This window comes from Crotalus tigris, unplaced genomic scaffold, assembly GCF_016545835.1.
Source record: "Crotalus tigris isolate CLP2741 ecotype Arizona unplaced genomic scaffold, ASM1654583v1 scf7180000024340.7048381, whole genome shotgun sequence".
Classification (NCBI taxonomy): domain Eukaryota; kingdom Metazoa; phylum Chordata; class Lepidosauria; order Squamata; family Viperidae; genus Crotalus; species Crotalus tigris.
The window spans coordinates 2,277,677-2,297,747 of NW_024100510.1; the positions used below are offsets into that span (position 1 = coordinate 2,277,677).

A 20,071-nucleotide genomic window follows, 5' to 3' on the forward strand; every position below is an offset into this window, starting at 1 on the left:
TCTACAAGAAATCTGAGAATGGCCCAGCCTAATCAATGGCAATTCCTTCAAGACACATTAACCCTTGCCTGCTTATTCAATTTTAAATCTGTATGCACATTAAAATTGCGATTGCCCTTAAATAGAGGTTCTTACCACCGAAAGGAGGAAGATCCATTTGAGGAATCTGAAAGGACAGCAGAGCCTTCTTTAGCCATGCAAGATGGCTGGGTTTGTTCCACTGGAGGTGGGGAAGCCACCTGTTGCCTCCAGCCTCTGCAAATTCAGTTACAGGCCAGGACAAATCCCTGAGATCTTCCGAAGAGGCAACTTCAGCCAGGAACTGTATCATACTGTTGTATAGCTCTATTATGATGCTAGGGTCTTGAGAGGGTAACCCAGCCTTATGTCTCTCCCACTTATCTTGGTAGAAAGCCTGGGTGAAATTATATTGAAGGCCATCTTCAAGGTATTGCATGATGGTTTGGCAGCAAAGTTTGATAGATTGTGGACACTGAGAGACCAGCCACTGTACTGCCTCAGAGAGCTGTGGTTAAAAGCAGAGACAAAAAATTCACAACCTGACAAGAGAAAAGGTAAAGTGCAATCCTGTGTCAAATCCTTCCCAGATTAAGATTCTTGCTTAGACTGAAACATTTTAGTCCACCTCTTATTTTGTACTATTTTGTTATTAGATTTATATTTGTTTAGAAAGTCAAGGCACCATACACAGCAATTCCTTCTCCCATTCCCCACTCCCAACAGCAACATTTTGAAGTAGCTGGACTGACAGAATGACTGTCAGTAATGGCTCAAGTCAGTAAGTCACTTTCCATGACTGAGGGTGGATTTCAACTTGGGTCTCCCCAATACCAGTCCACTGGCATTAGTACTACACCATTATTTTTAGATCTAACAAAAAAGTCAACCTTTTAGCCAACATCTTAGACTTTTGTTCCCATGAAGAATGGAGCAGAAGTCATTATGCTGACCTGATCATTTCTAATATTGTCTAGAGCCGTGGTGGCAAACCTATGGCACACGTGCCACATGCATCAAGCAGAGCCCTCTCTGTAGGCACGTGCGCCATCACCCAGTCCTAGGCTTTCAGTCCCGTCCAGGAGCAACATGCATCAAAATCTCCCCGGGCAAGTGGCTTTTTCAACTGGATATTATAAAACCTTTTTGCTTTAGCCTCCGCCACCATGTACAAAAAAAAAAAAAGTTCAATCGATCAATTTCAACTCTCGCAAAATTGGAATTGATTGATCGAACTTTATTTTTAGTCCCACACAGTGGCGGAGGAAGTGACGTGATGGAGCTGGAAAGAAGGTGCCACTTTGGGGTGGGGAGGAGCAGCAGTAGCAGGGCACTCCATGCGGGGGGGGGGCAATGGTAGCAGGCCATTCCGTGCAGGGAGTGGAGCAGAGCGGCAAGAGTAGGCACTCCGTGCGAGGGGTGGGGTGGGGTAGCAATGCGGCGGTGCTAGCGTGGTGGTAGACCAGTTGCTTCCCTCCCCCTGCCAGACATTTGCCGAAGCCAAGCAACGTAAGGTTGCCGCGCCCACCCCCGCCCAGATGCCCTCGCCTCCCCCAAGCAGTTTTTTTAAAAAATATATTTTATGGGTTTTTTTTAAAAAAAAACAAAACATGTCAATAATTGGTGAACAGTGTGTTGTCTGGGTTACATTTATAAAACAATCATTAACAATTAATTTCTATAATCCATATTCCACATATTAATTTTAGTTGATTTCCTCTTTCCCTAAAGTAACCTCTTTTGCAAACATTGAGTTAATACAATTCTTATTGTTTTGATAAATAACAATTGAATGTATAATTTTTTTCCAATATTCCTAAAAATAATAATCATATTAGTATAATATTACTTTTCTATTCAATCATTCTGGTTGCCTTATCGTACTTCATGTTAGAATCCTTATTTTAGTTTATTTTTCCCATCAAATTCTAGATACTCTTACTGGTGAAGATTTTCTCAAAAATTAATTACATTTACATTTACAAATTTAACTCTATTTTTTCCATATAAGCCATCTCACACTACATTTCTTAAGAAATAGATAAAACAATGAAAAGAAAAAAAGCAAGAAGAGAAGAGAAAAAGAAAGGAAAACAAGTGTAAAGAAACGTAAGAAATAACATACTACTTAAAATATATATCTCTCCTAGACTAATATATATTTATTTCCTTAATTTCTTATTCATTTTAACCATAATTAAGAATATATTTAATCTTTAATCTTTAAACATTCCATTCAATACATTTAGTCATCTAGTCCTTTAACTCTTATTCAAAACATTTTTTTATAATTTTCTTAAATTCAGTCACATTTAAGTATCTAAAACATTTCCTTTATTTAAATCATTTCAACTTTTTTATATTACTCATATCAAGAAAAAGAACAGAGAAGAGGAAAAAGCATACTATATTGTTTAGAGAATTCATCCCTCTTAAAATAGTATATTCCAAAATTTTTCTATTTCTTTAACCATATTCAAACAAATTCAAATTCTATTCTTTTTTAAGTATTCTCTCTGATAAGTCCCATCATCTATTTTCTTGGTTTCCACCTTAATCTTTTTCCTTTTCCCAGTATCTTTCTTAATCAATGTATTTTGCTGAATCAAAAGGTTTTTTCATATGTTCACAAATGTTGCTGTAAATACAAAAAGTAAATCAGTATCTTTGTTAGGGGCATTTGCCCACTCCTTTTTATTTGGAATCTATTTCCTTCTTTTTCTCCCTGCTTTTCTTATTCCTTTTTGTCTCTTCAATTCTGGTGTTTTTCCTGATGTCTCTGTAGCACGTTTTATCCACTCTTTTTTCTTGTCCTCAAGTTTATTTTGTAGTGTTGAAATATGTCTTTTTCAAATCTTGTATTTCTTGTAATTTTTTTTCCACTTGAATTAGATCATACTCCTTTGTTTTGTAGAATTTCATCTTCAAGTCTCTATCCTCGAATTTATGTTCAGTCATCTGTTTTGTCTGTTCCTTCTCTGCTGTATTTTCCTGAGGGGTTTTTTGGTATAAAATTGAATTGGAGATGAGTTGATTTACATTTTCGAGGTTATTCTGAGTTTCTTTGTGATTTGAAATCATTGTTCTTTGAATTAGTTGCAACTTAACATATCTCCTCTTGAAAAATATTCATTTTTTCTTGATAAGTATTTCCTATAAATCTCTGATTTTCCATGATGACCAAAAGTCCAGATTTTTTTTCTCCCCCCTCCCTTGGAAATAGCTTTGGAGTCAGAATTGAATGAATAGTTATAGTCCAGAGAATTTAAAAAAACAGTTCTTTTTTTGTTTTGTTTTTGTTCCTTCAGCTGTTCTTTGTTTTTAAAGCTTTGAAGGTCACAGGCAAATTAGTTTTCCCCTCAGATTTCACCATGACTGTCATAATCCTCATCCACCAGTAGGTGTCAGCACTGGTTCATTTTTCAGATTTTATTCCTCCATGAAAGGTTCTATTCGCTGCTTCTGTTAGCAAAAGGGTGAGGCAAAAAACATCCCTCCCTTCACTCTCGAAGGTTTTTGTTTTGTTTTGTTTTGTTTTTTTGCTTCTTGGGAGTTTCTCCCCTTCAGGAAAGTAGGTAGAATAGAGAAAATCAATGTTCTTACCTAGAGTCAAGCACACTATTTATGATCAGCTTAAAATAGTGCTTTTGACTTCCGTTGCTTGCAGCTTGGGCTGGACTCTGAAGTTAAGCCAGCCTTTCTCCTGTTGGTTTCTGGAAGGCTTCTCCTGGACTGATCAGGTCAACCGCTGTCTCTCCTAGGTCCCTGGGACTTCCTTCCTTCATTGCCACCTCTCTGGGGTGGCTTCTGGCCCATTTAGGGTCCACTAACAGGAAGAAACTCAGCTGGAGGGCTCAGAATCCCGAATCCCTCAACTGCTTCACTGGGTGAAGGAATCGGAAGTTCCCAAGCATTTTTTTTACTAACCTGCCTTTCAGCTGCTCCGTTCACCTTCACTGCTGAGAAGATCTCGTGAGAAGTTAGAAAGTCTGATGGAACTTTTTTTTTAACCGATAGTCCCACAAACACGCGGCAAAGGCTGAGAAGTGAATGGAGAAATGGAATGCAGCTAAAAGGCAGGTTAGTAAAAAAATGCTTGGGGGAGGCGAGGACATCTGGGCGAGGTCAGGCACGGCATCTTTACCCTGCATGGTGGTGGGAGGGTAGGGCGTGTGCCCTTCCCGTGACAGGCCAGCCGCTGCAGCCCCAGGGTGGCCGTGCTGGGCAGCGGTGGGCAGGGGGTTGAGGTGGGGGTTGGCAGGCTGACCAAAGCAGCAGGTGGAGCGCCAGAGGCTCAGGGAGGGACGGTGCTGAAATGGGCGGTCAGGCCATTGGCAAGAGCAACGCAGTTGAGAGGAAAGCGGCCTCTGAAAAGTGTGACAGGTAAGGAAGCTGGGAGCTTGACATGCAAACGGGGACGGGGGGAAGTGGACGGCAACCTACCGACCCTGGCAACCGTCGAGCGGCTCGGTGGAACACTCGGTAATCGGCCCCGGCTGGGATACATGGCGGCCCCGCCTCCCCGCGCAGCCGCACTGACGAGAGCAGCCGCCGAGCAGGAGACGGGCCGGGATGGTCCCAACGGACGGCTGGCGGCGGCCCCGCCTCCCCGCGCAGCCGCACAGACGGGAACAGACGCCAAGCAGGGTACGGGCCGGGGAAGCCCCAACGAATGGCTGGCGGCGGCAGAGCCGGGATTCCCCGCAGCACAGCTGATGCCGACCACCCCGGGAGCCCCCGAATGGCCGGCGAGGCAGACACCATGGACTGGGGACCTACCGAGGGCTCCAGCAGGGTTGGCAGGGGGGGGTTGCTTACCTGACAGGGGGCCCAGTAGGCAGGGAAAGTGCGGCGACGGGAAGGCGGCGCGCAGGCTGGACACACGAGCAGGGGGGTGTGGGGGCAGGGCTCCGTCGGCGAAAGGGAGAGCACAGGAACAGGGTGGGACATTTATCCAATGTGAGCGGATGTCGGCTTGGACCTGGGGGCGGGAACACGGGGCGTGGCACATAGATATAAGACGCTGGGAGGAAACCACTCCCAGTGCTGACTTTATTCTAGTTTCACAATAAAGTGATCGGTGAGTTCAATGTGTACCGGCGTTCCTGTTGTTCTACCTCTCGGACGACACCGGATACATTTGACAGTAAGTCAGCACTCTCCATTTCGTTATCCGGCTCTGTGCCTGCAGAGGAGGTGAGATGGCGGAGGGCACGCAGGGCCTTTCCCCGGCCGAGGGGGAAGTGGAGGATGGAGCTGGGGGTGAGGCCGTGCCAGCGCTGGACCAGACGGTTGAGCAGCCTGTGGTACGGCCGAAGCTGCTGTTGGCAGCGAACCCGGGCCCCGGAGTGGACGAGACAGGGGCTGCGAAGTCACAGGAGGAGTGGTGGCACAGCCCGGCGTTGGCCGGGGTGCAGACCGGCCAGCCCCTGACGCCTAAGCCAAAGCCCGGCCACTCGGAATGGAGAGAGAGGCGTGTCACCTCCGAGGATGATGAGGACTGGAGCTACTCAACGCCCCGGGTCACGATACGATGGAGGTTTTGCGACACCGGTTTGGCAAGGCCAGCTACAGGGGTGCGTCCAACATGTGGCAATCAGAGGACGATTCTGCGGGCCGCACCCCGTCATCCAGATTCCGCCTGAGTAGTCCACGGCTGCGGTTGCCGCCTCCCGCGGGTGGGTCGAGTGTTACGGGTCTCCCGTCGGGCGGCCCGACGGGACAGCCGCAACCATCCCAGGCTGGTCCCAGGAGTGGGGCTAGAGGGCCTGGAGTGAGAGGGGGTAGGGAGCAGCAGGGGCCTGTACCCGGATATGCCAACGTCGGGTCAGGTCAACCCCTGGGGCCATGGGGTCCGGGGAGTTTGTGGGGACCTCCTCCTATCCCTGTCACATTTGATGGAAATGCGGATCATCTGGCGATGTTCCTAGGCCAGGCTATAAGTCATTTAGATCAATATGCCCAATTGTATGCCTCCCAATGGGCCATGGTTGGAGCCATCACCGCTGCACTACGTGGAGAGGCAGCCGCCTGGGCAGCTGACCTTTACAGCGACCATGCCCGTGAGTTGGGGAGTGCGGGCCAATTTTTGGACGCCCTGCATGGTAGATTCGAAGATCCTACCCGGGCGCAGAGAGCTGAGGCAGACCTCCTAGCACTACAGCAAGGGAAGCGCCCAGCTATCGAATACGTACGGGACTTTCGCAGGTTAGCCGGCCGATTGTCTTCATCGTGGCCGGAACGACTACTGGTGCATCATTTCCGGGCCGGGATGGATCCCGACCTGCGCCAAGCTTGTGTATACCGGGGGGTCCCGAATAGGCTGCGGGACTGGTACAAGGTGGTGGTTGAATTAGAGGCGGGCCTTAAGGAGGTACATCGGGGTGTGGGAGACATTCTACGGCCACGGCGCTCAGGAGATAAGCCTCGTGAGGGATTCCAGGAGCCGCCACGAGGAACACCCAAGTCGTCGGGGCCAATTGGGGAAACCAGTTTCCGGTGTTTCCGCTGTAATCAGCCGGGTCATCGAGCGGCCGAATGCCCAGCACCGAGCCCGCGCAAACCCGCAACGATTGGTAAAGCCACCCCCCAGAGGAAGGGGGGGAGAGTTCAAGAGCTATCACCCAGCAGGCAACATCGGCAATGAGGAGGGGCGTTTCGGCCAATCCAGAGCCAGCAGCAGTGGCCTGCTACCGGCCTGGGGACGACGAGAATGGCCCGGAGGATGGGTCCGTCGACCCGATGGTAAGTGGGCCCATTAGGCCATTCATACTACCCATAGTTCTAACGAGTCCGGTGACGGGGGTACAGAGGCCGTGCCAGGCACTACTAGACACCGGATGTACCCGTTGCCTGATCAGTAAGAAGGTCGCGATGGATAGTGGGTTCCGGATATATAGATTGGCACAACCCATTCGATTTGAACAGGTGGATGGGTCACTCTTGGGGGGCATCCCAGCTACTCACGTCACCGAACGGGTACGCATGGACTTAGGAAACCACTGGGAGGTACTACGCTTTATCGTAGTGCCCATTATGACAGAGACTGTCATACTGGGGTTGGCATGGCTAGATAAGTGGACCCCCACGATATGGTGGGAGGGGGGTTACCGTAAAGTGCGTCTGGCCATAGGCCCAAATCCAATAGACGTGGGTACGGAGGAGCAGACCCCGGTGGTCCCAGCGTTGGCAGCCCAGCCTCGGGAGGAGGGGGGGGCCTTTTCGTACCCTGAGGAGTACAGGGACTTAGCAGACGTGTTTAGCGAAAAAGAGTGTGATACCCTGCCCCCTCACCGAACTACGGACTGCGCTATTGAGTTACTGCCAGGAGTTAAACTTCCGAAACCGCGAATGTACGCTATGACACCACCCGAGGTACAGGAGCTCCGTAGGTATATCGACCAAAATCTGGCAAGGGGTTTTATCCAGCCAGCCCGTTCCCGGATAGCGGCTCCCGTGCTTTTCAAAGAAAAGAAGGACGGATCATTGCGCTTATGCGTCGATTTCCGGGGCTTGAATGCGGTGTGCGTCGAACATCTATACCCCCTTCCCCTGATGAAGGACCTGTTGGCACATCTAGGAAAGGGCCGCATCTTTACCAAATTAGACCTTCGAGAAGCCTATTATCGGGTACGAATTAGGGCTGGAGACGAATGGAAGACGGCGTTCAACTGCCCGTTAGGCAGTTTTCAATTCCGCGTTATGCCATTTGGATTACAAGGGGCCCCCACGGTGTTCATGCAGTTGATAAATCAGGTGTTGCATGAGCACCTATACCGAGGGGTCCTCGTCTATTTAGATGATATCCTGATCTATACCATGACGAGGGACGAACATGTCCGACTTGTTAGGCAAGTACTACAGAAACTTCTCGACGCCCAACTTTACGTAAAGTTGTCCAAATGCGAATTCCACCGAGAGCGCTTAGATTACTTGGGGTATCGCATTTCGGGGACCGGGGTGGAAATGGATCCGAGTAAAGTACAGGCGGTACTGGGTTGGCAAGCCCCCAAAACCAGGCGTCAGCTGCAGAGTTTTCTCGGTTTCGCGAATTTCTATCGCCAGTTTATTCCATCATTCGCCACCGTAGTTCAGCCCCTCACAGAGCTGCTGCGCACAAAACACCTTCCAGGGAAACCCCGCCCGAGTCAACCACTGATATGGACCATGGACTGCCAAAAGTCGTTTGAGACTTTAAAGGCATTGTTCGCTAACGAACCGGTACTGCGCCACCCAGATTTGAGCATCCCTTTTGTAGTGCAAGTCGACGCCAGCGATGTTGCTGTGGGGGCGGTGCTACTGCAGAAGAACGAAGACAACGCATTACAGCCCTGCGCCTACACCTCTCAAAAGTTTACGACGGCTGAACGGAATTGGGCCGTCTGGGAAAAGGAGGCCTTCGCGATCCGATTGGCTTTGACGACATGGCGACATCTCCTAGAAGGGGCCGAACGGCCATTTGAAGTGTGGACGGACCACAAGAACCTGGAGGCTCTGCAGTCTCCGAGGCGCTTGGCTCCCAAACATGTCCGATGGGCCCAATACTTTAGTCGGTTTAAATTCATACTAAAATATGTGCCGGGAGGAAAGAACTTCCTGGCCGACGCACTATCGCGGATGCCGCAGTATCATAGTAAGCGTGAGGAGGTAGTTCAGGCACTAGTACCCCGCACACATCAGGAGGCAGCTAACGGTGCAATTCACAACCCACACGGGGATGAGTTAGATAAGGTTAGAACTGCCATGCTGACAGATAAATGGGCAAACGAACATCCAGAGTGGCTGACCAGGCGAGATGGCATAGCCTGGAAGGGCGATAAAATGTATGTGCCTGAAGTTCTACGCAAGTCTGTCCTTCAGAGGTGCCATGATACTAAGCAGGCAGGCCATTTCGGGTTCCTGAAAACCCTACACTTATTACGTAGACAGTTCTGGTGGCCTAAAATGAAAGTCGATGTAGAACGATACGTAAAAGAATGCCATGTGTGTGCCAGTGCTAAGCATCGAATAGGAAAACCCATGGGGCTGTTGCAAACCGTAGCCAATCCAGCCCGGCCTTGGGAGGAGATCGCCATGGATTTCATCGTGGAGTTACCCGAAAATCGAGGCTATAATACAATCTGGACTGTGGTCGATCTGTTCTCCAAATAGGCGCATTTTGTCCCGTGTAGAGGTCTACCGTCAGCACGACGACTATCACGGATGTTCATTCAACATGTCTATAGGCTCCACGGCACACCCAGGAGGATTATATCCGATAGGGGGGTGCAGTTTACGGCACAGTTTTGGAGGGAGTTCATTCGTTTGCTGGGTTCGTCCCAGGGACTAAGCTCAGCGTATCATCCTAGCACTAATGGGGCGGCAGAAAGAGCTAACGCCATGGTGGAACGGTATCTTCGCAGTTATGTGTCATTTCAGCAAACGGACTGGGTGGACCTACTTCCGTTTGCTGAGGTGGCCTATAACAACACCGTTCATAGCAGCACTGGATATACCCCATTCAAAATAGTGCATGGCATCGAGTTTAACCCCATACCCGAATGGTCGCCAGAGACAGGTAACAAACAGACACCCCAGGCGTGGTATGCCCAAATAACAGGGTTGTGGGAACGGGTGAAGGCAGCCCTAAAGAAAGCCGAGGCGAGTGCTAAAACCCAGGCTGATAAGAAAAGGGCGGGGCACACACCGTTCAAGGTAGGAGATTGGATGTACCTAGCCACCAAATACCTCCGATTGCAGGTGCCATGCAGGAAGCTGGGTCCGAAGTATGTGGGCCCTTTCCAAGTGACTAAAGTGATTAACCCAGTCACGGTCCAATTGCGGTTACCTGCCTCATTAGGTAGAATCCACCCTGTGTTTCACTGCAGCCTCCTCAAGCCTGCACATGGGAGGCCCTACCCCACCCAGGCACCGGGGCCAGTCTCGGGGTCCCAGTACGAGGTGCAGGAGGTCTTGGACTCCCGAAAACGGTATGGGAAGCTCCAATACCTCTTACGATGGAGGGGGTACCCACTCTCGGAAGCAACGTGGGTAGGGGAGAGGGATATAAATGCCCCCAAACTGATCCAAGCGTTCCACCATAGGTATCCAGGAAAACCAGGGCAAGACGGGTGTAATGCTGTGTACTCACGCTCTCTCCTCTCTTTTCCAGGAGGAGACATGGTAGAAGGGGCCGCATGTCAAGCTCCCGGGAGCTTGACATGCAAACGGGGACGGGGGGAAGTGGACGGCAACCTACCGACCCTGGCAACCGTCGAGCGGCTCGGTGGAACACTCGGTAATCGGCCCCGGCTGGGATACATGGCGGCCCCGCCTCCCCGCGCAGCCGCACTGACGAGAGCAGCCGCCGAGCAGGATACGGGCCGGGATGGTCCCAACGGACGGCTGGCGGCGGCCCCGCCTCCCCGCGCAGCCGCACAGACGGGAACAGACGCCAAGCAGGGTACGGGCCGGGGAAGCCCCAACGAACGGCTGGCGGCGGCAGAGCCGGGATTCCCCGCAGCACAGCTGATGCCGACCACCCCGGAAGCCCCCGAATGGCCGGCGAGGCAGACACCATGGACTGGGGACCTACCGAGGGCTCCAGCAGGGTTGGCAGGGGGGGTTGCTTACCTGACAGGGGGCCCAGTAGGCAGGGAAAGTGCGGCGACGGGAAGGCGGCGCGCAGGCTGGACACACGAGCAGGGGGGTGTGGGGGCGGGGCTCCGTCGGCGAAAGGGAGAGCACAGGAACAGGGTGGGACATTTATCCAATGTGAGCGGATGTCGGCTTGGACCTGGGGGCGGGAACACGGGGCGTGGCACATAGATATAAGACGCTGGGAGGAAACCACTCCCAGTGCTGACTTTGTTCTAGTTTCACAATAAAGTGATCGGTGAGTTCAATGTGTACCGGCGTTCCTGTTGTTCTACCTCTCGGACGACACCGGATACATTTGACAGAAATCCTCGCTCCTCCCAGAAATTGCCTTTCTTTCCTTACCTGACTCCCAGCCCCGTGCCGTTTCTCCTTTGCGATCCGCCATTGCCGCGTGCAAGTAAACAAAGGAAGGGTTTTTTTGGGGAAAAAAGATCAATCAATCAATTCCAACTTCGCAATCTTTCACAAGAAGTTGGAATTGATTGATTGACCTTCCCCCCCCCAAAAAAAACTTCCTTTGTTTCCTTGCACGCAGTGGATCACAAAGGAGAGCAGCACGGGGCTGGGAATCAGGTAAGGAAAGAAAGGCAATTTCTGGAGGGAATGAGGATTTCTTTTCTTACATGCCCCACTTGTTCCGAGGCTGCTTTCCACTCAGATGCATTGCTCTTGCCAATGGCCCGACAGTCAACTTCAGCACCCTCCCTCCCCGAGCCTCCGGTGCTCCACCTACTGCTTTGGTGGCTCTGTACGCAGAGCTGCGAAGTTCTCTTCTCTTCTCTGCCTACAGAGCCACCAAAGCTGTAGTTGAATGGGCAGATGAGGGGGTAACCTGCCCAACTTGTTCCATGGCTGTTTTCAGCCGAGCCGCATTGCAGCAGCATTGGGTGCGACACACAAGATGGTAAATGGTGAAGTTGGTGGCAAATGGCTGCAGCTGGCGGCAAACAGCCATGTTGCGCAGGTCCACTAGGCCGCCACCCAGAGCTGCAGGCCCACCCAGCATGAAGGAGGTAAAGCGGTCAGCTAGGAAGCCCCATTTAGAGGTGGTAGAGCACGCCCAGGGCCAGCAGGCAAAAGGCCACTGGAGCAGGGAAAGCCGGATGCCCATCGGCATCATGGCAGCCCAGGCCCAGCAGAGATGGGGGGAGGCACGCAAGCCTAGCTGGGACTGGGGGGCCATGGCACCAATGGAGATCCGGCTTTCCCTGCTTGGGGTGGCCTTTGGCTTGCTGGGCGTGGGCGTGCTCCACCACTTCTAAGCGGGGCTTCCTAGCCAGCCGTTTCACCTCTTTTATGCTGGGCATGCCAGGTGCTTCAGGCAGCGGTGGTAGCCTAATGGACCTGCACAAGCTGCTGGTGGCGGCGGCCCGAGGAGTGGGTGTGTGAGGGGAAAAGGTTCCATGTGTGGGCCAAGAGCAAGATCTGCAAGGGGGCCAAGGAAATGACTAGCAGCAACCTGCTCTCCAACCGCAAACAAAAACAGATGGGATGGAGTAGGTGCATCCAGCGGTCTGCATCACGCGCTTCCCCCCTCTCCTATTCTGCCTGCTGGAGGGCTGTCCCGATATTCGCAGTGGGCTACGTAGCCCCAAAGTGCACCGGTCGAGGGGCTGGCAGGCTGTGGCTGCTAACAGACACAGTTGGCCCCCATGCACTCGCTGTGTGTGGGGGCTGATGTCAGGCAGCAACCGCCCTGGCCCCTGCCTCGCCTTGCCCTGCAGCAATGGCACCCTTACCCTGCCCCCTGCCTTGCCTCACCCTGCAGGACGAGCCTCCTGCCCACCTCCTGTTTCACCCACCAGAGACCCCTTGGATCTCCTTCAACCCTGCCCTGCCCCCATAGGCATCCCTCCCCATGAGCAACATCAAGGTGGCTATGCCCAACCTGGCCATACCCACCCAGTCGGCCATGACCACTGCAGCCATGACCACCCAGTGGCCACACCCACCTGGCACCCGACGATAAATAAGTGGGGTTTGGGTTGCAGTTTTGGCACTCGGTCTCTAAAAGGTTTGCCATCACTGGTCTAGAGTATGAAATACTCCCTTTAAAAGATCAAATAATCAACTACAGAAAAACAGAAAGTAAATCATACGTCCAAGAGCAAAAATCATAAATATGTGAAGAAACAAAAATAAAAATATCAATATCATTTAAAATGTTAGTTTCCAAGAATCAGAAACAGATGACACATTTATTTCCAGGATTCTTTATAAGAAAATTTTGCTTTGTTCTAAAAAAACTGATATTAAATACAATATTTAAAATGTAATCAAGAATAATGTGTTCTAATTATAACAGCTGATAGACTTGTGCAAGACAAGGGTGTTTCAGTTCCATGGACGGGTGCCTATGGAATATCTGTCAATAATTCCTTAAAACAACTGTGATCTTTCCAGGAATCATTCAGCTGCCCTTTGCTGCTGCAATGGGTTCCTGGGAAAAGACATGTTAGTTCTGAGCATGGATTAAAAACTTCATCCATAGAAAGTTCTTACCTTGATGGAACCCTGCAAATCATTGACAGTATCTGGGATTTCAACAACACTGTAGTTTGATATAAGTTTAGCTGAAATCAAATCAGGCAGCATCAAACCTTTGAAAAGAAGAAGTTGCACTTTAGTCACAAAATGCAGAGAATAAAGAGGACGATCTTGACGAAGGAAGAGGAGTTTTACTGCCAAGCCAACAGGTAAGCACTGCTTAAACTCAGATGAGGAGGGAAGGTTATGAAAATGTCTAAAACAGGCACTTCCCTAATTCCTATGAAACATACAGGTACTCCTTGACTTATGACCATAATTGAGTTCCAAATTTCTGTTGTAAGCAAACAGTGGTTAAGTAAGTAGCACCCCATTTTATGACTTTTCTTGCCATGGTTATTAAGCAAATCACTGCAGTTAAATGAATCATGTGGTTATTAAGCGAATCTGGCTTTCACCCATTGACTTTGCTTGTCAGAAGTCAGCTAGGAAAGTCACAAATGGCGATCACATGATCCTGGGATTCTGCAACTATCATAAATACATGCCAGCATCCAATTCTGATCACATGACCATGGGGATGCTGCATTGGTTTTAAGCATGAAAACCGGTCATAAATCACTTTTTCATTGCTGTTGTAACTTCGGACAGTCACTTAATAAATTGTTGTAACTCAAGAAGTACCTGTAAAAGAGGGAGGAAGGGAAGCACATTTAGATTCACAAGATTCTGTTGCTATAGCAATCTTAATAAAAATAGTTTTAGGTCTATGTGGCATCTAGGACTGACACACAACTTCTTATTCTCCCCAGACATGCACAGGAGGAAACAGGGACACCTATACAAACAGTCTAAGCTAGGGGGTGGTAATCTTTAAAGACTTAAAGTATATCAAGTGCTTAATTTGATTAATTAGCATGTTTGTGTACATGTTTATGTAATTTGCTCTCCCCCACATATAGATGCACATAGAAAACTTTTCATACACAGTCTCATACGTAGCTTCTCACTATATGAACCGCACTGCTGAACTAACTTTTCCTCTGCTCAAGATAGAGAACTAACTTCATCTGAATGAGAGCCATAGAACTTCCTTTTCTCTTTCCCAGTCCCTTGCAACCTTCAGCACTTAAAAAAACAGCCCTAGCAGGTAAAGGATGAAACATGAGGGCCTCAGTAGGTACTTATGCAGGCTTAGTACTAGCCAACTCCTTTTTTAGGGGAAAATACCAACCAACATTATCATCCATCTACAAAACAATTTATCCTGAGAAGATTCGGGTCTAGCTTTTCTTGACAAAAGCCTAGATTTTCTATTTAGAGTTCTAAATCTACAGTATTTATAAGCTAAATAAATGTTTCTATATAAATTAGTTCAAAGTTCTTTACATACCTTCCTCTACTTCCTTTTTCACACTCTCATTTCCAAGACTAGGGACAAGAACCACAAGAGGTAGTTTTGGTTGGAAAGGTATTACTTGAAGGAACCGTTTCAGCTGAAGTAAGGCTGAAAGCCAATATACATCTTCCTCTGCAGGATCATCACTTCTTACTTGAGGAGATAGAAGAAGGATAAGCCCACTAGTTCCAAGTAATTCTTTCCCAGTTTCTGGGTCTTCAAGTTCAGAAGTGCCAAGTGTTCCACAAGCCACCTACATAGGACATGGAAAACAATTTATTTCCATTTATAGAAATAGCATGTATGTGCCCACCTTAAAACTCAGAAACATTCTTCAAAATCTGCAGTAAAGTTTTGTGAATAAAAGAGTTCTCAAATCATTACAGATCCAAGGATTCAGATTTTTAAAAGTTTCAAATAGAATTTTTTTTAAAACATTCAGATGGCAATTTATTTTTATTTTATATTTCTAAGCCACCCATCTCCCTCGAAGAGGGGCGCTAGTTGCTGAAATAAAGCCAGGGGCAAACTCACTGTCTTCTAGCCTCATATTTTTTATTAAGATTTAAACCAATGTTTCCCAACCTTAGCTACTGTATTTCTGGGAGTGTGGACTTCAACTCCCAGAATTCCACTGCCAACATGGCCATTGATTCTGGCAGGTGAAGTCCATACCCCTGGAAATGGCCAAGGTTGGGAGATATTGATTTAAACCCACCAGTCTTGAAGTGAATCAAAATTCTCAGAGTTTCCATGGCTTAGATCACGGGTGTCAAACTCATGACATCACATGACGTATCCTGACTTTTTTCCCATTTTCGGCAATGGGGTGGGCAAGGTTTTGGCGTGACACATCCAGCCTATGGGCCGGCAATTTGACACCCCTGCTGTAGATGGACTTAAACCTGAGTTTTCCTAGTCCTTAACTATTAACCTAGATTTAGGTTCTGTTTCTGAACCTTTCTTTCACTCTGGCACAGCTGAACTAAAAGTAACAATCAATCCACAGGCTCTGTTTAAGATCCTATTCTCTTGATTATGGATTTCATTTCTTTCCCTATGTCCTGCCTTGCCATAATTTTTGAATTACTGTAGCTACTTTGAGTACAGAATGGAACTGCCCTTACTCAAAACAGAACAGCAATATGTTTTATACTATCTGTGAAGACAGTGGCATCAGAAAATTATCACTTGAACAGACCTTTATGCACACACTAAGACAAGTTTCTTGATCTTCTCGTGCCTGGAGAGATGTATGCAGTGCAAGTGTCTGAATTCTGCTGTTTGCCTGAGGTGCAGATTCCTTTTCATTTCTGTTGATTTGAAATTTAGCTTTCAACCATTCCTTTAGAATTCTATAACCAGAAAAGAAATACTTTCAAAACTGCAACACATATTTGATTCCTAGCACTATGTTCAATTAAAATATTTGTTATTATACAATAAAACATTAATTTATCAAAGATTATAATGAAGACATATTTACTTAATATTAGTTAGACTTTGAACCAATGATTAAAATCAATTAGTTTATAAAAATAAATCCATAGAACCTGTAACAGAAGCATGCAGTGTGAACAACGCTAACCTTTACATCCAAACACCCAGAATCACTGAAGAGGCTCAGCCTTACATGGACTATTCATAATTCTATTCCACACTGAGGGAGATTTCCTCCTAAATACACTGTGTGCACAATTATTAGGCAAGTGAGTATTTTGACTATATCATTGTCATGCATATTTTCCACCTCCAAGCTGTATAAACTTAAATGCTTAGTGGATATGAGTATATCAGATGATGTATATTTGTGTAATGAGGGAGGGTATGGCCTAAGGAGATCAACACCCTATATCAAGGTGTGCATAATTATTAGGCAGCTTCTTTTCCTCAGGCAAAATGGGCCAAGAAAGAGATTTAATTGACTCTGAATAGTCAAAAATTATAAAAACTCTTTCAGAGGAATGCAGCATTCCTGAAATTGCTAAGATATTGGGGCATGATCACAGAATCATCAAACGTTTCGTTGTAGTCAACAGGGTTGCAAGAAATGTATTGAGAAAAACTGCCAAAGATTTGAGAAGAATCAAACGTGAACCTACCAGGAAGCCATTATCCTCCAGTGCTGTCATATTCCAGAACTGCAACCTCCCTGGAGTGCCCAGAAGTACAACGTGTTCAGTGCTCAGAGACATGGCCAAGATAAGGAAGGCTAAAACCCGACCATCACTGAACAAGGTAAGTTGAAATGGCAAGACTGGGCCAAGAAATATCTGAAGACAGATTTTTCAAAGGTTTTATGGACTGATGAGACAAGAGTAACTCTTGACAGACCAGATGGATGGGTCCGCAGCTGGATCAGTAACGGGCAGAGCTCCACTTCGACTCAGACACCAGCAAGGTGGAGGTGGGGTACTGGTATGGGCTGATATTATTAAAGATGAGTTAGTTGGACCTTTTGGGGTTGAAGATGGACTCAAAATCAACTCCCAAAACTACTACCAGTTTTTAGAAGACACTTTCTTCAAGCAGTGGTATAGGAAAAAGGCTGCATTTTTCAAGAGGACCATGATCTTTATGCAGTACACTGCTCCATCACATGCATCGGAGAACTCCACTGCATGGCTAGCCAGTAAAGGCCTCAAAGGTAAAAGAATAATGACATGGGCCCCTTCCTCACCTAAACCCTATAGAGAACTTGTGGGCCCTTCTTAAACAGGAGATTTACGGTGAAGGAAAACAATGCAGCTTTTTGAACAGTGTCATTTTTTTGTAATGTCAGAAATGTTTGTTTATACATTTTGAGTTGTTTATTAGTCTCACTTTAATAGATGCAAATAAACGAGATGGGCAATTTTTCATTTTTTATTTAGTTGCATAATAATTCTGCACACTAATAGTTGCCCAATAATTGTGCATACACAGATATTCTGCTAAGAAAACCAAAACTTCACTTTTTCTTTCTTAAATATTCAGGTTTGAGGTTTATTAACATTTTGGACTGACTGAGAGCACTGTAGTTGTTCAATAAGAAAATTAATTCCCCAAAATACTTCTTGCCTAATAATTTTGCACAACAGTATATATATTTTTTGTATTATAGCAAAATCTTAGAGCAGGCGTTTTCAAACTTGCCCCTTTTATGACTTGTGGACTTCAACTCCCAGAATTCCTCAACCACCCATGCTGAAGAATTCTGGGAGTTGAAGTCCACAAGTCATAAAAGAGCCAAGTTTGCAGACCCCTGTCTTAGGGTTTCTCAAGCTTGTTTATAGTTGTCATATTAGCAACATCTGTTGTTAAACAGAATATAAATAACATGATTTGCAGTTGCAACATGTGTTTTCTCTGCTGTATTTTGTATTTTTGTGTATTGTTTGCATTTTCTCAATCATTTCTTCATTTTCTGAAGTTTTATTTGATTAAAAAAGAGTCTAATCCCATACGTGTTTATGCTGAGAAAAAAATCTCCTTTAATGCGATTTAAAGAATCCTAAGCTAACCAACCATTTAGTATTACTTGACTTGATTTTATATATGGTATAAAGATACCATAGCCCAGTGATGGCGAACCTTTTAGAGACCAAATGCCCAAACTTAAACTCAAAACCCACTTATGTATCGCCGGGTGGGTGTGGCTACGGTGGTCATGGCAGTCTGGGTGGGCCTGGTCGGGGTGGGCATGGCCACCTCGATGCTGTTTGTGGGGAGGGACACCTGTGGGGGCTGGGCAGGGTTGGGGGAGATCCAGGGGGTCTCTGGTGGGTGGGACGATGGGCAGGAGGCTCATCCTGTGGGGTGAGGCGAGGTGAGGCAGGGGGCAGGGCAGAGGTGCCATTGCCACAGGGCAAGGCAAGGCGAGGCAGGGGCAGCTGCTGCCTGACACGATTGGCCCCCGCACACAGCGAGTGCATGAGGGCCAACTGTGTCCGTCAGCAACCACAGCCTGCTGGCCCCTTGAATGGCACACTCTGGGGCTCTGCAGCCTGCTGCAAATACCGGGCCAGCCCTCCAGCAGCAGGCAGAGTAGGGGAGGGGGGAAGTGCATGATGCAGACCACTGGATGCACCTACTCTGTCCCATCTGTTTTTGCTTGTGGTTGGAGAGCAGGTTGCTGCTCTTAGCCCACACGTGGAGCCTGTTCCCCTCGCACACCCGATACACCTTAGCCCCGCCTCGGGCCACCGCCACCAGCAGCTCATGCAGGTCCATTAGAGAAGTTGGAATTGATTGATTGACCTTCTTTCCCCCCAAAAAAACCCTCCTTTGTTTCCTTGCACGTGGTGGCAGATCGCAAAGGAAAAACGGCACGGGGCTGGAAGTCAGGTAAGGAAAGAAAAGCAATTTCTGGGGGGAGCGAGGATTTCTTTCCTTACCTGTCCCACTTGTTCTGAGGCTGCTTTCCGCTCAACCACGTTGCTCTTGCCAATGGCCCGATCACCCACTTCAGCACCCTCCCTCCCCAAGCGTCCAGCGTTCCACCTGCTGCTTTGATCGATTTGCTGGCCCCCACCTCAACACCCTGTCCACCACTGTCCAGCACGTCTGCCCCAGGGCTGCAGGGGCTGGCCTGGCATGGGAAGGGCATGCACCCCACCCTCCCGCCATCATGCAGGGTAAGATTGCCATGCCCGCCCCTGCCCAGATGCCCTTGCCTCCCCCAAGTGTTTTTTTACTAACCTGCCTTTCAGCTGTTTCTCCATACGCTTCTCAGTCTTCGCCGCATGTTTGTGGGACTATTGGTAAAAAAAAAAGTTCCATCAGACTTTCTAACTTCTTGAGATCTCGCGAGAAGTTAGAAAGTCTGATGGAACTTCTTTTTTTTTTACCAATAGTCCCACAAACACGCGGCGAAGGCTGAGAAGCGAACGGAGAAATGGAATGCAGCTGAAAGGCAGGTTAGTAAAAAAAGTGCTTGGGAGAGGCGGGGGCAGGCACGGCAACCTTATCCTGTGTGGATATTGATGCAGATTGCTCATGGACAGGACTGAAGGCCTAGGACTGGGACGATGGCATGCGTGCCCACAGAAAGGGCTCTGCATACGTTCGCCACCAGCCTTTAATTTTCCAGTCTGAGAGTTCTATGCTAAGGAGACAAGATAAGAAAGAAAGCATTTTGCTGTTGTTATAGAGAAGAAAAAAAGTGCAGTATAGAGAGAGAAGCCCACAGTCAAAGATAAGCTCACTGGGATATCTTCACCTAAGCCACCTTTAATGCAGCTGTTGAAGTTTATTTATATAAAACTGATAGCACTAATTTAACCTACAGGCTATCCAGAGACAACTGTCTACATTGGCTAGTAACTGGCCTCTAAATTATAATCTCTCCTCCCTGCTCTATATTTACAAAGCAGGAACTATATTCCCAGAGCTAGCCTGCAAACTGTAAACATGCAAAAGGCAATTCACTTTTCCAGGGCATAATGATTTTGTCCTAGAAAATTTCTCTAGATTTTATCTAAGAATATGCAGAAAATGTTTTTCCAAAGATAATCTGCTCTTGCCATTCTAATCTAGGAGCATATAACC

The 20,071-nt window shown here is 47.7% G+C and overlaps 1 protein-coding gene across 3 annotated transcripts in view; it reads right to left on the minus strand.

Annotated features, from left to right (window-relative positions):
• Positions 1–20,071, minus strand: part of LOC120300398 (minichromosome maintenance complex component 3 associated protein) — a 90,639-nt gene that overhangs the window by 20,141 nt on the left and 50,427 nt on the right. For all 3 annotated transcript variants that reach the window (XM_039326351.1, XM_039326352.1, XM_039326353.1), the window contains exons 21-24: positions 15,744–15,897; positions 14,537–14,795; positions 13,159–13,256; positions 136–526 (exon numbers count right to left, since the gene is read on the minus strand). In XM_039326351.1, the coding sequence (XP_039182285.1) occupies positions 136–526; positions 13,159–13,256; positions 14,537–14,795; positions 15,744–15,897 (902 nt within the window). The remainder of the gene's footprint in view (positions 1–135; positions 527–13,158; positions 13,257–14,536; positions 14,796–15,743; positions 15,898–20,071) is intronic.